Source organism: Eretmochelys imbricata, chromosome 3, assembly GCF_965152235.1.
Source record: "Eretmochelys imbricata isolate rEreImb1 chromosome 3, rEreImb1.hap1, whole genome shotgun sequence".
Taxonomy (NCBI): Eukaryota; Metazoa; Chordata; order Testudines; family Cheloniidae; genus Eretmochelys; species Eretmochelys imbricata.
Genome location: NC_135574.1, coordinates 69449555 through 69462042, shown reverse-complemented (window position 1 = coordinate 69462042; position 12488 = coordinate 69449555). Strand labels below are relative to the sequence as shown.

The following is a 12488-nucleotide window of genomic DNA, read 5'->3' as shown; positions in this document are numbered from 1 at the left end:
CCAAGATCTATTTTATTTAGATGGCCATATATATGAATGGCTCTAAGTGGAATCTGTCCCCATAGATGGACTTCGTGCCTTTGATAGTGGTCTGTGATAACTCTAGTGAAATAAATACTTTGCGTGAAGGTTGCTGGTCAATGGATGTAATGTTGTAGGCAGGTGGTGGTTTCTGGTAGCTAGGGCACTGGACTGGATATCACATGTGGGTTCTATTTCCACCCCTACCACTGCAACACCATGGGAATTTAACCTTTCTGTGCTTCAGTTTCCTCGTGTAAGATGGGGAAAGTGCTGTGTGCTTGCTGCCGTGGTTATTCTCCATTTTGTTTGAGAACTTGGTATATGATGTTGTGACTTGAAATAATTTGATGCTATTATATAATACTTATTTGACTATAAAAATTATATTCACAAGTGCTTTGAAAGAACTATTTAAGTTGGCTTGTGTGAAAGCAACATTACACTTAATCCAGTTCAAAACAACTGCAAGAATAACAGGGTGAAGACTGATTGTCTTTGTCCCTGGTTTTATTTGACACTTCAGTTTTTGCCTTTCAGATGCAGGTTTTTTGGTTTGCTTCTGCCACGTCTTACTACTCTCCATTTTTAAATCACCCCTAAGCTAACTGTCTACTTGTCTTCATTCAGTGTTTTCCTGTGTGTTTCTCCATCATAATCCTGAATTAGCTACTAACGTATGGTTGCCTAAAGGGCAATTGGCCTCAGAAGTATCTGAAACCTTTTGTGTGTGTTAGCGTAATTGGTACTGACTAGATCTCATACTGTATATCAAAGTACCAGAGCATGAAGACATGGTATAAGTGGTTTGTTTTTTTTAATGTCTTTCTAGGTTTGTCATATCGAAAGGGCCTTGCTTGGTCTCGTTCAAAAGACCCTCAGGATATGCTTTGCCTGCACCCCTTGGATTTACACAGTGCACTAGCCCTAGTCAACTGCACACATGAATTGGATGCCAAGTATGTACTTAGCATTTTATACTTTTGGATTGTAATATTAACCGTCAACATAAGTTACAAAATGAAGTGCATCTGAAATGACTTGTTCTGCCCAGTCTTTTCGGATTATTTTTAGGGTTTTGGTTTTTTTTACATCTATGAATTACTTTTACTTTAAATATATGATCAGTAAACACTGAAAATGTTACTCCTATTGTTGTAGCACCTATGATTTTACTATAACTAAAAACGCTTAAGGGGGAAATATTTTTCAATCAAAATGGAAGCAGAAAAACACTTTTTACTTTTTTAAACGAATGTTTAGAAATCTGGAACCATAGGAATTCCTTTTCAAGATCAAACCAGTGGTCCATCTAGTCTAGTTTCCTGTCTCCAACAAATGTTTGAGAGGAAGATGCAAGGTCTCCAAAGCAGGGAGTTATGGATTAACCTACCCCTAGGGAAACATTTTTTGTAAATCCCTCAATCAGATTTGGTCTTATGCCCTGAAGCATGAGGGTTTATAGCCCTTCCAAATGTAGGGGTTTGTTTATAATATTACTTTCTCAACAACAAAATAAGGACAAAGAATTCTGTACTGGAATCTAGACTAAGGATATGTCTACGCTGACACTTCATCGGCAAAACTTTTGTCGTTCAGGGGTGTTTAAAACCTCTCTCCTGCCCCGCCGAACAACAAAAGTTTTACTGACAAAAAGCACTGGTGTGAACAGCGCTTTATCAGCAGGAGCGCTCTCTTGCTTATAAAGCCACTGCCACTGGTGGGGGATGGAAGTTTTTTGTCGGCAGGAGCGCCCTCTTCTGCCAACAAACAGCAGCTACACTGTGCGGCTTTTAGCAGCACGGCTGTTACTGCACAGCCATGTGTAGTGTAGCCATAACCTTAGTCATTTAAAAAAATTCCAACTTAGTGTCCCTTTAAATTGTAGAGTGATTTTGGAATGTCACATAGGGATGAGTTGGGTCACCCAAGTCTCAGTTATAATTGCTACTCAGATTCTTCAGTAGCTTCAATTTTTTAGTATTTTTTTCCCCTAAAACAGGCATAGAGGAACCAAAAAACGTTGTTTACTTGTGTGATCATTCACTTATTTAATAAACTTGCAAAAAAATTACTGGCTAAATGCACAAATAAATCCAGCTTCTCTAAGCTTGGTGATACCAGGCCTGCTGTTACACTTTCCAGGATCCTAACGTTGTATATCTTTAAAGTCAGACTTATCCATGTTCTTTCAGGTTGCTGACAGAGATCTCTTCTGTCTGGGATGGATGCCAGAAGTACTTCTATCGATCTCTTGCACGCCACTCTAGGCTTCAGACAGCATTATTAGCACCTGCCAAGGTAAAGGAGTAACAGCAAGCAAAAATGGAGAATGCTTTTTATCTGAATTTTATTTTACAACTTTGAACTTGGGAGTTGGGATTTTCTGATTCTGAAGGGTGGCATGACTTGAGTCACAGTCATAGAAGATCTATGTTTCTTTAAAATCTGGTTTGGAGACTGCATTCCAACTTAGTGATTTAAAACTATTGAGAGTCTCTGGTTTTGTGAATATATAACTTAAAAAATAACCAAAGACGTTATTTAATAATCTATATTGTATGTACAGCATCTTTCATCCCGAATTGCTTATTGCGTTGTACATATACAGGAATCCCATTAGCCTCTCTTGCACTGTGGAAAATATTTAGGTAGACAAAATTCAAATTATCCAGTGTGGAATTTGGTCAGTACAATAGCATTGGTATCTCTGCTTTCATGAAACATGCTTTGGGATTTATAATGATCAGACTTGGTCAGAGCCTCCATTATGTGTCTCATGCAAAAGATAACACCTTCAACAGCAAAGTGCCTATACCTTTTCTGGGCTTTAGTTTAGTATTGAAAGGGGAAAGAATGGTTATTCTGCACTTTCTGCAGTACCTGAGGCTTTCCAGGTATTCCCTCATCCAATCATTGACTAAGCCTGATGCTGTTTTGCACGTGATCTTGTTAGATCTCACAGTCCAAGGCAGTGTGATGTAATTGAACACAGTTTTAGTCACTTTTGCTTGCTCTCCCACCTCTCTTCAGGAAATTGGACTAGGTAGCATTGATAGATGTAAAGGATTCACTGCACACCTTATGAAGACACTTGTTAAGCAGAGGAGCTCACTCACTGCCTTGACAGAACAGTGGATTATACTGAGGTATCTCACATTTTATTAATATAGCCTTATTTTAAAATGGTGAAGAGGAGGTTGACTATAAATATTTATAAAAGGATGGAAAATTGCATGATAAAAGGAACAGATTTCTCTTCTGTGTTTTGTATTTTTTGCCTATACATCTGATGTCTCAAATAAAAGGAAAAGAATTGTGATTAGATCACATTTGTCTCCACTCTTGGTGCAAACATCAATTTCGAACCAACATTCTGGACTCTAATACTAATGTGTTTAATTCAGTAGACTAACAGCTCCACCTTCTGGAATTAAAATGTGGAGCAAGAGTCACAACTGAGCTCAAATCTGGGCAAGCAGATTGAAAATTTAGTAAACAAATAGCCTACCAAGAATCAAAACATTTAAGAGAAATGAGAGAGCTACACAACTGAAGACCAGACAAGAATCACAATATAAAATTATATCAACATCCTTCGGTAGTCAAACATAAGCCATTTGATAGTGATAGTGCCTTGTGATCTGACTTAAGTTGGTTTAATTTATATCTTAGCTTGTCAAGTTTTTGGGAGAATTAGTTGGCTAGCAAGTGGCTGACACACGTTTACTCCTGGGGAAATTCTGTGCCAAAAAATTAAAAATTCTGCATATTTTATTTGTCAAAATAACAATACAATCATGCCAGTTTCAATTATTGTGGTAATTTATTTCAAAATATCTGTCAGCAAGTATGTCTGTAACAATACAGACCAAAAAAAAAAGATTCTAATCATATTTTTTGACAAATAGATTCCTTACTAGGCATATTAATATGAAACTTTGAGTAATTCATTTAAATTACAATACAAAACTATATTTCCTGCACTTGTCAGAAGTAGTGTGAATGCTTGGGGGGTGAGGGGTAATGGGGGAGCTGAGTGAGAGGGAAAGAGCCTGGGAGTGAACCTGGAGGAGGTTTTGGGGGGGTGGGAGAGGATTGTTAGGGAGTTGGGAAGCATTCCTCATGCAGACCCTGGCTGACCCCAAGCCTCTCCCATTCAGTCAGGCACATCGGCCCCACACTCCCCATCCCCATGTTTCCCTGCAGTCCCCCTCCCCCAGGCTCAACGCTGTCACACCACTAGCTCCTGAGCAATGTTCTCTCTTAATTTTTTTCCATCCATGTGCGGGATAAATTTTGTTATGTGCACCGAGGTAATGTGTGGATGTGCGCCATGAGTAGAAACAAAAAGCCTAGATATAATATATATTTTTTAAAAGTTACCAATAGGGATAATTACTCTAGCCAGGACAGGTTAGGCATTTTAGAACTCACTACTCAAAGAATTAAATTTAAGTGTAAGAGAGAAATAAAAATTATTAAATGCATGGACCAGTCAAAAAACTAAAATAACGCACTTAGAAAGAATAAAATTACAGAGAATATATGTGCATTGCAGGAAGTACTCCTTCTCAGAACACAAGAACTAGGGGTCACCAAATGAAATTAAGAGGCAGCAGGTTTAAAACAAACAAAAGGAAGTATTTTTTCACACAACGCACAGTCAACCTGTGGAACTCCTTGCCAGAGAATGTTGTGAAGGCCAAGACTATAACAGGGTTCAAAAAAGAACTAAATAAATTCATGGAGGATAGGTCCATCCATGGCTATTAGCCAGGATGGGCAGGAATGGTGTCCCTAGCCTCTGTTTGCCAGAGGCTGGGAATGAGTGACAGGAGATGGATCACTTGATGATTTTCTGTTCATTTCCTCTGGGGCCCCTGGCATTGTCCACTGTCGGAAGACAGGATACTGGGCTAGATGTACCTTTGGTCTGACCCGGTATGGCCGTTCTTATGAAGTACCAAGAAGTAACAACAATAATAATACAAGTATGTGTTGGGAGGTGAGTGTGAAAGACTGTGTGTGTGAGTGAGACACAGAGACTGTGTGTGTGTGTGCGTGCTGTTTGCTGGGGAGGTTTCTGAGAGACGCTGTGCGCTGTCTTTTTAAGGCGCTCACTGAAAGCTCTCCTGCTCTGTCCTGAGCCCTGTCTCCCCTCCCCCACTCTGCAGAGATGGGGTACATGGGCAGGGGGGAGGGGGAGAGACAGAATATGTGGGGGTGTGAGTGTGACAAAGAGAGAAGTTGTGTGAGCTGGCTGCTGGGGAAGTCTCAGGGCGTGTCTATACTTACCGGTAGATTGGCACGGCTGCAAGCAGCGAGTGTCGATTTACTGGGTCCGCTGAAGACACGCTAAATCAATGGGAGAGCACTCTGGGGGAATTCTGCAGCACTTGGCATGCATAGAATTTTCTTTTCCCCACAGAAAATACATGCTGCCCCAGAAGTGCTGTGTGGCTGGCTGTTCTGGGGCAACAGCAGCCTCTGGTGGGCAAAAGGTGGAACTGCAGCACTTCTTGGGCAGAACGCATTTTATGCGCGGGGGGGAATATTATGTGGGACAGATGAATTCTGTGCATCTGCAGATGTGCAGGATTCCCCCAGGAGTAACACGCGACTCTCCAAGTGAAAATACAGAAATTTCAGCAGAGTTTAAAAGAAAAATCATGTATAGTTGGATGTTATTTTGTAGGGGTTTGCAGCTCTTGGGCTGAAAAAAATTATCACCAGTGCAAAATAAATACCTTGACTTTAGGCATTTTATTCCACTCTCAATCACTTCTGGATGAGTTATTGATATCCCTGCCAATTCCACTCTCTTGCTCATGCGCCCACAAACTCTTTCTGTACCACTATAGAACTGTCTATGATGTTAAGTTAGGGACTGTTCTCTTAGGTTTTTGTATGACTCCCAATCTGAATTACAGCCTTTTGGTGCTACTGTAATGTAAATATTTATTGATATTTTTCTGTACTTCACATAATTCCTTGCAATAGTCTGACTGCATAAAGTATGCAGAGATATTTAGCTGCATTGCTGTCACTTGAAATTTATGGCAGATTCATGTGATCATTTTTCATGAGTTCTCTAACATACAGCATTTGGAAAATGCTGTCTTGGTAGGATTTATCCACTCTAAATAGTGGAAGAAAGTGAAGAATAATTGAATGTAGGCTAGGGAGTTTGTTAATCTTCCTTGTTTTTAATAAACCTGCAGTATTTTGATGGGGGAGGATCTCAACGAACTCTTGTGTACAAAGTGTGGGGGGGAGTCATTAAACAAAGCTTCATTTTCTAGCTTTCAAGAGATTATTGCAAATCAATCAGAAAATCTATTGAAATAATTAAAAATATCCTAAATGTCCTTTAATAAAAGTTATTTGTATCTGGATGGGAAAAGTGGTATTATAACAATATTTTACTACTTCTAATTTTATAGTGTCTTGTTTCTAAGATTCTACTTTAAGGAAATGTGATTCAATATTTGAATACAAACTGTCTTTTTAACCTTTCTTCTTGTATGACTCTTCTAAACAGGAATCTCCTGAGTTGTATACAGGAAATTGATTCAAGGATGAATGTTACTAGAGAATATAATGTAGCCTTTCCTCCTCAAGATAGTATTCAGCAGTGGACTGAGAGACTGCAACATCTTGCCATGCAATGTATGATGATCCTTGAGCAGCTGTCTTGGTTTGTACAGTGCTGCCCAAGAGAACAGTCTTTAATCTGTAGTCATGATGTAAGGACGGATATGAAAACAAACATTCCTCAGTGTAAAGGAACTGAACAGAATCTGGAAAATGCCCAGATGGGAATACCTGATCTAATCCAATCAGAGCTAAAATACCTATCTCCAGTGACTGCAGAACAACTGCCCTCCGGATGCAGGATGCGAAAACAGGATCAGCTGTGGCAGCAATTGTCTGCAAGAGTGACTGAGATGCTCACAGAGATTAAGACCGTGAAAGCAGATATAGACAGACTAAGACAACAGTCTTGTGAGACCTTATTTTATTCCTGGTGAGTTGTGTGCATGCATAGAATCAAAATACTTTCTGTGCATTTTGGAATTCGTAAGATTTAACAATACACCTGGGAAGTAAATTAAAAAGCTTGCCAATATTGCTGCATTTTGAAATATTTTTTTTAAGAATCTGAAAGATATACTTTTTTCCTGCTTATTTTTAACCTCAGAAATATTTGGGATGTCAAGTCTGGCCTTTCCTGATTTTGCTGGAGTACATGTTGGTAATCTCAGATAGAAATTGGGATGTCCCACATCCTTAACTGAAAGAGGCAGGCTTGTTGAGTCTTTAATGAAGATTTCCTCTCCCGCTAAGTGTTTCTCTGTTGTTTGAGTTAAATAGTTATTAACAAAAACAAACAAATTCTTTTTAATAAACCAACCAAAAATTCCTTGCCCTCTGTTGCTCAGCGTTTGTCTCTGGTTTCCAGTGATATCATCCCACTGGTTCTCCTGTTATTCCTATAGTTCCAGTTTAGACAAGGCATGAATTTCTAATGTAAAAATAAAAGTAGAATTTTTTTTTAGTTTAAAAAAAACAACACCCCAAACCACCACCATCTCGAGCTTTTTTTTATACATCACAAAGAAGCAAAGCAGTACATACTCCATCTGTCCTTTTCAGGTACCCTTTAAGCAATATTATACTTCGTATGGGTGGCATCAGTGCATGTTTCCATGACTTTTATTCCATTAGGAAATAAAGTAATCTCCATCTTAAAGAGTAAAGGCATAATTTTAAATGTATGTTTCTTTCAGTATTATGCCATTTCTTTCTTCTTCCAGGAAAGATTTTGAAGTTTGCAGTTCAGGGCTGAGCTGTTTGTTGAAAGTCTCAGCTCAGTTGCAGAGCATAGAGTCCTTATATGTTCTTCAAGGGATGGAAGATAGGCAGTCCACAAAGCAGATGGCATTAATCAAGAGCCTAGAATACATCCAAGGGGAAGTTAATAAAACTGCCGCAGATTTCACTACCTGGAAAACCCAGCTTCTCAGTTTGACGTCAGACTGTGATGGTAAGGACTGCTCCTCTAAATCTTGAAATTTAAATGAGAATTCAGGACATCTGAGTTTAAATGTGCCTAGGGCACAGTAAAACTAGTTTGGTCTCGTCTGAAGTTTTCGTCCGTTGCAAAGTCATCACACAACTTGTGTAGTCTATAGTGTCTGCTTAATTTTGTAGCTGTAGTTCAGGATTAAGAAAAAAAACTTAGGGAGGGATGTATGAGGAAACTTGCATGGTGCCTGTCTGCACTATGTGCACCATAATTCCATGAGTGTAAACATTCACCAACACTGTGTGGGAGAAAATTAACAAGACTATTTTGTTGGCTGTTGTCTTCCATGAGCTTGCTTTGAGCAAGTATATTTTAAGCCAAAGAATTGTCAATGTCTTGTGTGATCTTTAAGAGTATCTCTTTTAATGATGGGCAAACCTTCCACATTTCATTTTGGCTAACCCCTGAAAGGTTGGAATGCTTTGCTAAAAATTTTGAGGTTCCCTGCTACACAATCCCCCACCACCTTTTTAGAGATCTCTGGTTGGTCCCAGATGCACCAGTCCTTTTAAACTTCCTATGCTTTTGGATTCTCCCGGTCAATGTGCAGTGGACACCAAAGTCTTAACCCAGATGCTGGGGCTGGAACTGCTGGACCACTGCAGGGTTGATTAAATGCCTCCTTGCCCAAACTTTTAAGTCTGAGTGCTCTGCTTCTCTTTGTTTAATTAAGCTTTCAGCACATCCCTAATAACATCCATTGCCTATCCCTGGAAAAAGTGTAACTCTCCCAGTTTAAATAGGTGCCAGTCAGTGTATCATGTAGAGCAATGTGTGCTGTATATGAGGAAAATATGACGACTACTAATGCACTTAAATTTAATGCATTCCCATGTTAAGATGGCTATTTTATGTTTCAAAAGGGAACCAAGAATCAGATGATGGGTTTGTAGAACATTTCTCAGTGCAAGTAGAAACTGCCATCCATGTTGTCCTGTATGCTATCCAGTGTTTAACGGAGAGAAAACAGGAAGAAGGAAAGGAGGAAGAAAAATGCTCGGAGGAAGATGGTAAGTCTGTGAGTGTAAATTATGCACACCTAGGTTACACCTGTATTTAAGTAGCATCTGTTACTGAATATCACAGATTTCATGTTAATTGGAACTACCTATGAAAACTTGATAAGGATAGGAATTGGTGGATTTCTTACTTTGAGAATGTAGAGACTGTTTTTGATAACTTTGTGTTTCTGTATTTCTGTCAAAGAGGAGGAGGCCTCAGCTGACCGACTCAAGTCAGGGCTTTTAACTCAGCTCTTGGATGAAGACCTCTATGCTGATGTGAGTTCTCTGCATGTGCAGAAAATAATTTCAGCCATTTCAGAACTCCTGGAAAGACTGAAATCTTATGGAGAGGATTGCACAGCAGACAAACACAAGGTAAATTCATACTTCCCTTTCTCTTTGTATTGTGGTCCCAAAGGGAGGAAGATTTGAACATGGGTTCATAAATATTCACTGTCTCTGCCTCGCCACCTATCCCATCTGCATTTATCCTTAGAATTGGAAAGATGTGTGAAAACAGGGTGGATCAAAGTGCACTGTAGAACTTCCATTGCATGGAAGCAGGGTCCACATGGACAGTTAATGTCTGGCAGACTAGTGCGAGGTAGATTTATATCCCAGCTTGCCACCGACTAACTGTTCTTATAGACAAGCCTTTGCTTTTTATAGGGAAAGAAAGGTTTGGCTTTTGTGAAATGCAAAAGATAGAAAAAGCACCAGAAACCGAAGGAATTTAATTAAAATATGTCCAATGGCTGTGTATCTGAAAAAATATTTTCGTGTATTTTTCTAGGCTTAAAATTGAGATACAAAAGAAGTCACTTCACTCCACACAGTTATTTCTTGAGAACAGATAGTTACAATACATTTTTCAGGATGGAGAGTTTCTAAAAGGCACCTGTTAAACTAAACTGGATTTATGGTGCAGACACATTAGTTAGTCAAGGCAGCACATGATTTAAGGATTTATGTTTTCAGTATTGTTACCCTGACTGAGGACTCATTTTAACGTAGATGGAGTTATATGACTGGAATCTCTTTTTCCCTTATCTTTAATTTGCAGTTCTTCAATCAATCCTGCTACTTACTTGTGCGCCTAATGCCCATGCTTTCCAAGTATTCAGATCTTATCCTGTTCTATCTCATTGTTTCCTTGGCATCTCACAGAAGTACTGGGAAATTGCTTTCTGTTCTAACTAGTATATTTACAGAGCTCACCCAAAAGGTAAGAACCTTTAGAGAAATTATTAGATTGATATTAATTGTACATAATGTAGACAAAAGTCTACAATGGTTTAAATGTAAATATATACATTGTGTAAGTACAGTTTGAATTTACTTACAAATGTCTAAAATTTGCTTTCTCCATTGATTTTTCAAGAGATTTCAGGGATTTTCTGGTTCATTTCTTGGTTGCATGTAGCGGCAGTGTGGTAGAGTTACAGTGTGCCAGATGGGATGCAAACAAAAAATGTGAGACAGCTTCGAGATTTTGAGTCTTTTTTTTACGCTTTTCATTGCTAATGAAACAATTGATTTCTATTCAGGTTTATTCAAATTTGCACAAATATATATTTCTAGGAAGAAATACTGTAGAAGTAGGACCAATATAAGGAAATGGATCTCAAAGTATAACATTTCTTGTTCTTATTGTTTAAAATACTGTCACTTATACTGTCTTTACTTGTCAGTACTAATTTTTGACTATTTATCAGTAAATATGTTTCCCTTTCGTAGGGATTTTGTCTGCCAAAAGAATTAATGGAGAATGCAGCTGGAGAGGGAGCAACAGAGTTCCACGATTATGAGGAAGGTGGTATTGGAGATGGGGAAGGCAAGAAGGATGTGAGTGACAAAATAGAAAATGAAGACCAGGTATGTGTGTGTGGTTTGGTTCAAGGATAACTAGGAATGAATCGCTGGTCAGTTATTTGAAATCAAGATTTATTTTGAGGATTAGCATGAGCCACAGCAAACCAAATTTGTAGTATAACCCTAACATTGGTTACTGTGAGTGGAATTTGTTGTAAATTTGGTCTTTCAGAGTAAATTGCCTTTTCTTTCTAAATTCCAGCGGGGTAAGATTCGATGTTTAAGCAGCATTCTTGGCTCCTGTAAATTGCTGAACACTGCAAAATAGTTTCTGTTAGGTTCAAGTTCTTTTTTTGGGACATTTTTACCAATGAAAAGGACGGTAGAAAGTAGAAATGTTCAGACCTTCAATCCTGTAAATGTTATACTTTTTAAAAATGACAAAAGGCAGCAATACTAATATAACCATTGATTAGGTTATAATTCTGGTACTGGTATGTTTTGAGGGATTCAGTAAGCAATTTTGATTTATATGAAACTTCCTAAACTCAAAGGATAGGAATATGTTGGTAATTCTTTTTTAATACAACCATGGAAAGAGAAAATCTGTGTTTTTTTTTTTCTTTAATTTCAAGTTCTAAAAAATAGAATATACAGATTGTATTTAGGTGAAAGAAACAAATGGAGATGCTTTACTGTTCAACGAAGAAGTTAGGTTTTATATCAAGATAAAAATAGTTACAATGAGTTCGTTATCAAGGTAATGTTAAACCAAGCATTAATCTTGAAAACAAACCCATTGTAACTGTTGATTTAATAATCCAGGTGGAAGACACTTATCAAAAAGGTCAAGAAAAGGAGAAAGAGGATCCAGACTCCAAACCAGACATTGAAGGAGAGGACAATGCAATTGAAATGTCAGAGGACTTTGAAGGGAAAATGCATGATGGGGAACAGGACAAAAAAGGTTTGTTTCTTTCATTAAGGCAGTCTGGTAAGATATCACTCTTGTAGTTTCTAGAAATGCAATTGACTAATTCAGTAACAGTTCCTGCTTTCACATAGCAAAGCATACAGACACTCTTAAACCAACTCTAAGAATAGAATAGAAAAAAATAAAGTATAAATAGTAACAAGTCAGAGTTACAAAACACAAACTACAGCCAACTTCACAATCCTCAGTTGTAACAGATGCATGGAACTGGAACAAATGAATGGGTTGTCCTTCCTATTGTCAAATGACCTATCACAGTGCTACAGATGGGTTAATGACTTCAGATGTCTTTCAAAGTAATGAGTGTTTCAGTAAATGCCAATATTCAGCAAAGCTATAATATATTTGTACAAAAGAAATAGGCTGTTACTGACTTTTGACTGTCACTTAGGAAAATAGAGCAAACTTTTTAGGGGGAAAATTTTGATTTTACAGTGCTTTATAATAATTCATAACAAATTTCACTTAACTAAAAATCCTGCAGCAAAACACACATGCTTGCTGTGCAGCAGCATATTGTAATAGAACTTGTACAGGATAGACTTGGCAAAATTATTTCTTGCCT

General features: G+C 38.1%; 1 protein-coding gene across 1 annotated transcript in view; it reads left to right on the top strand.

Annotated features, from left to right (window-relative positions):
* The window catches only part of MDN1 (midasin AAA ATPase 1), a 164956-nt gene that overhangs the window by 132075 nt on the left and 20393 nt on the right, over positions 1-12488 (top strand). Inside the window, exons 76-85 of the mRNA XM_077812817.1 lie at positions 854-980; positions 2217-2322; positions 3055-3170; positions 6566-7051; positions 7842-8071; positions 8977-9123; positions 9320-9492; positions 10181-10342; positions 10855-10992; positions 11755-11896. Of these exons, the coding sequence (XP_077668943.1) occupies positions 854-980; positions 2217-2322; positions 3055-3170; positions 6566-7051; positions 7842-8071; positions 8977-9123; positions 9320-9492; positions 10181-10342; positions 10855-10992; positions 11755-11896 (1827 nt within the window). The remainder of the gene's footprint in view (positions 1-853; positions 981-2216; positions 2323-3054; positions 3171-6565; positions 7052-7841; positions 8072-8976; positions 9124-9319; positions 9493-10180; positions 10343-10854; positions 10993-11754; positions 11897-12488) is intronic.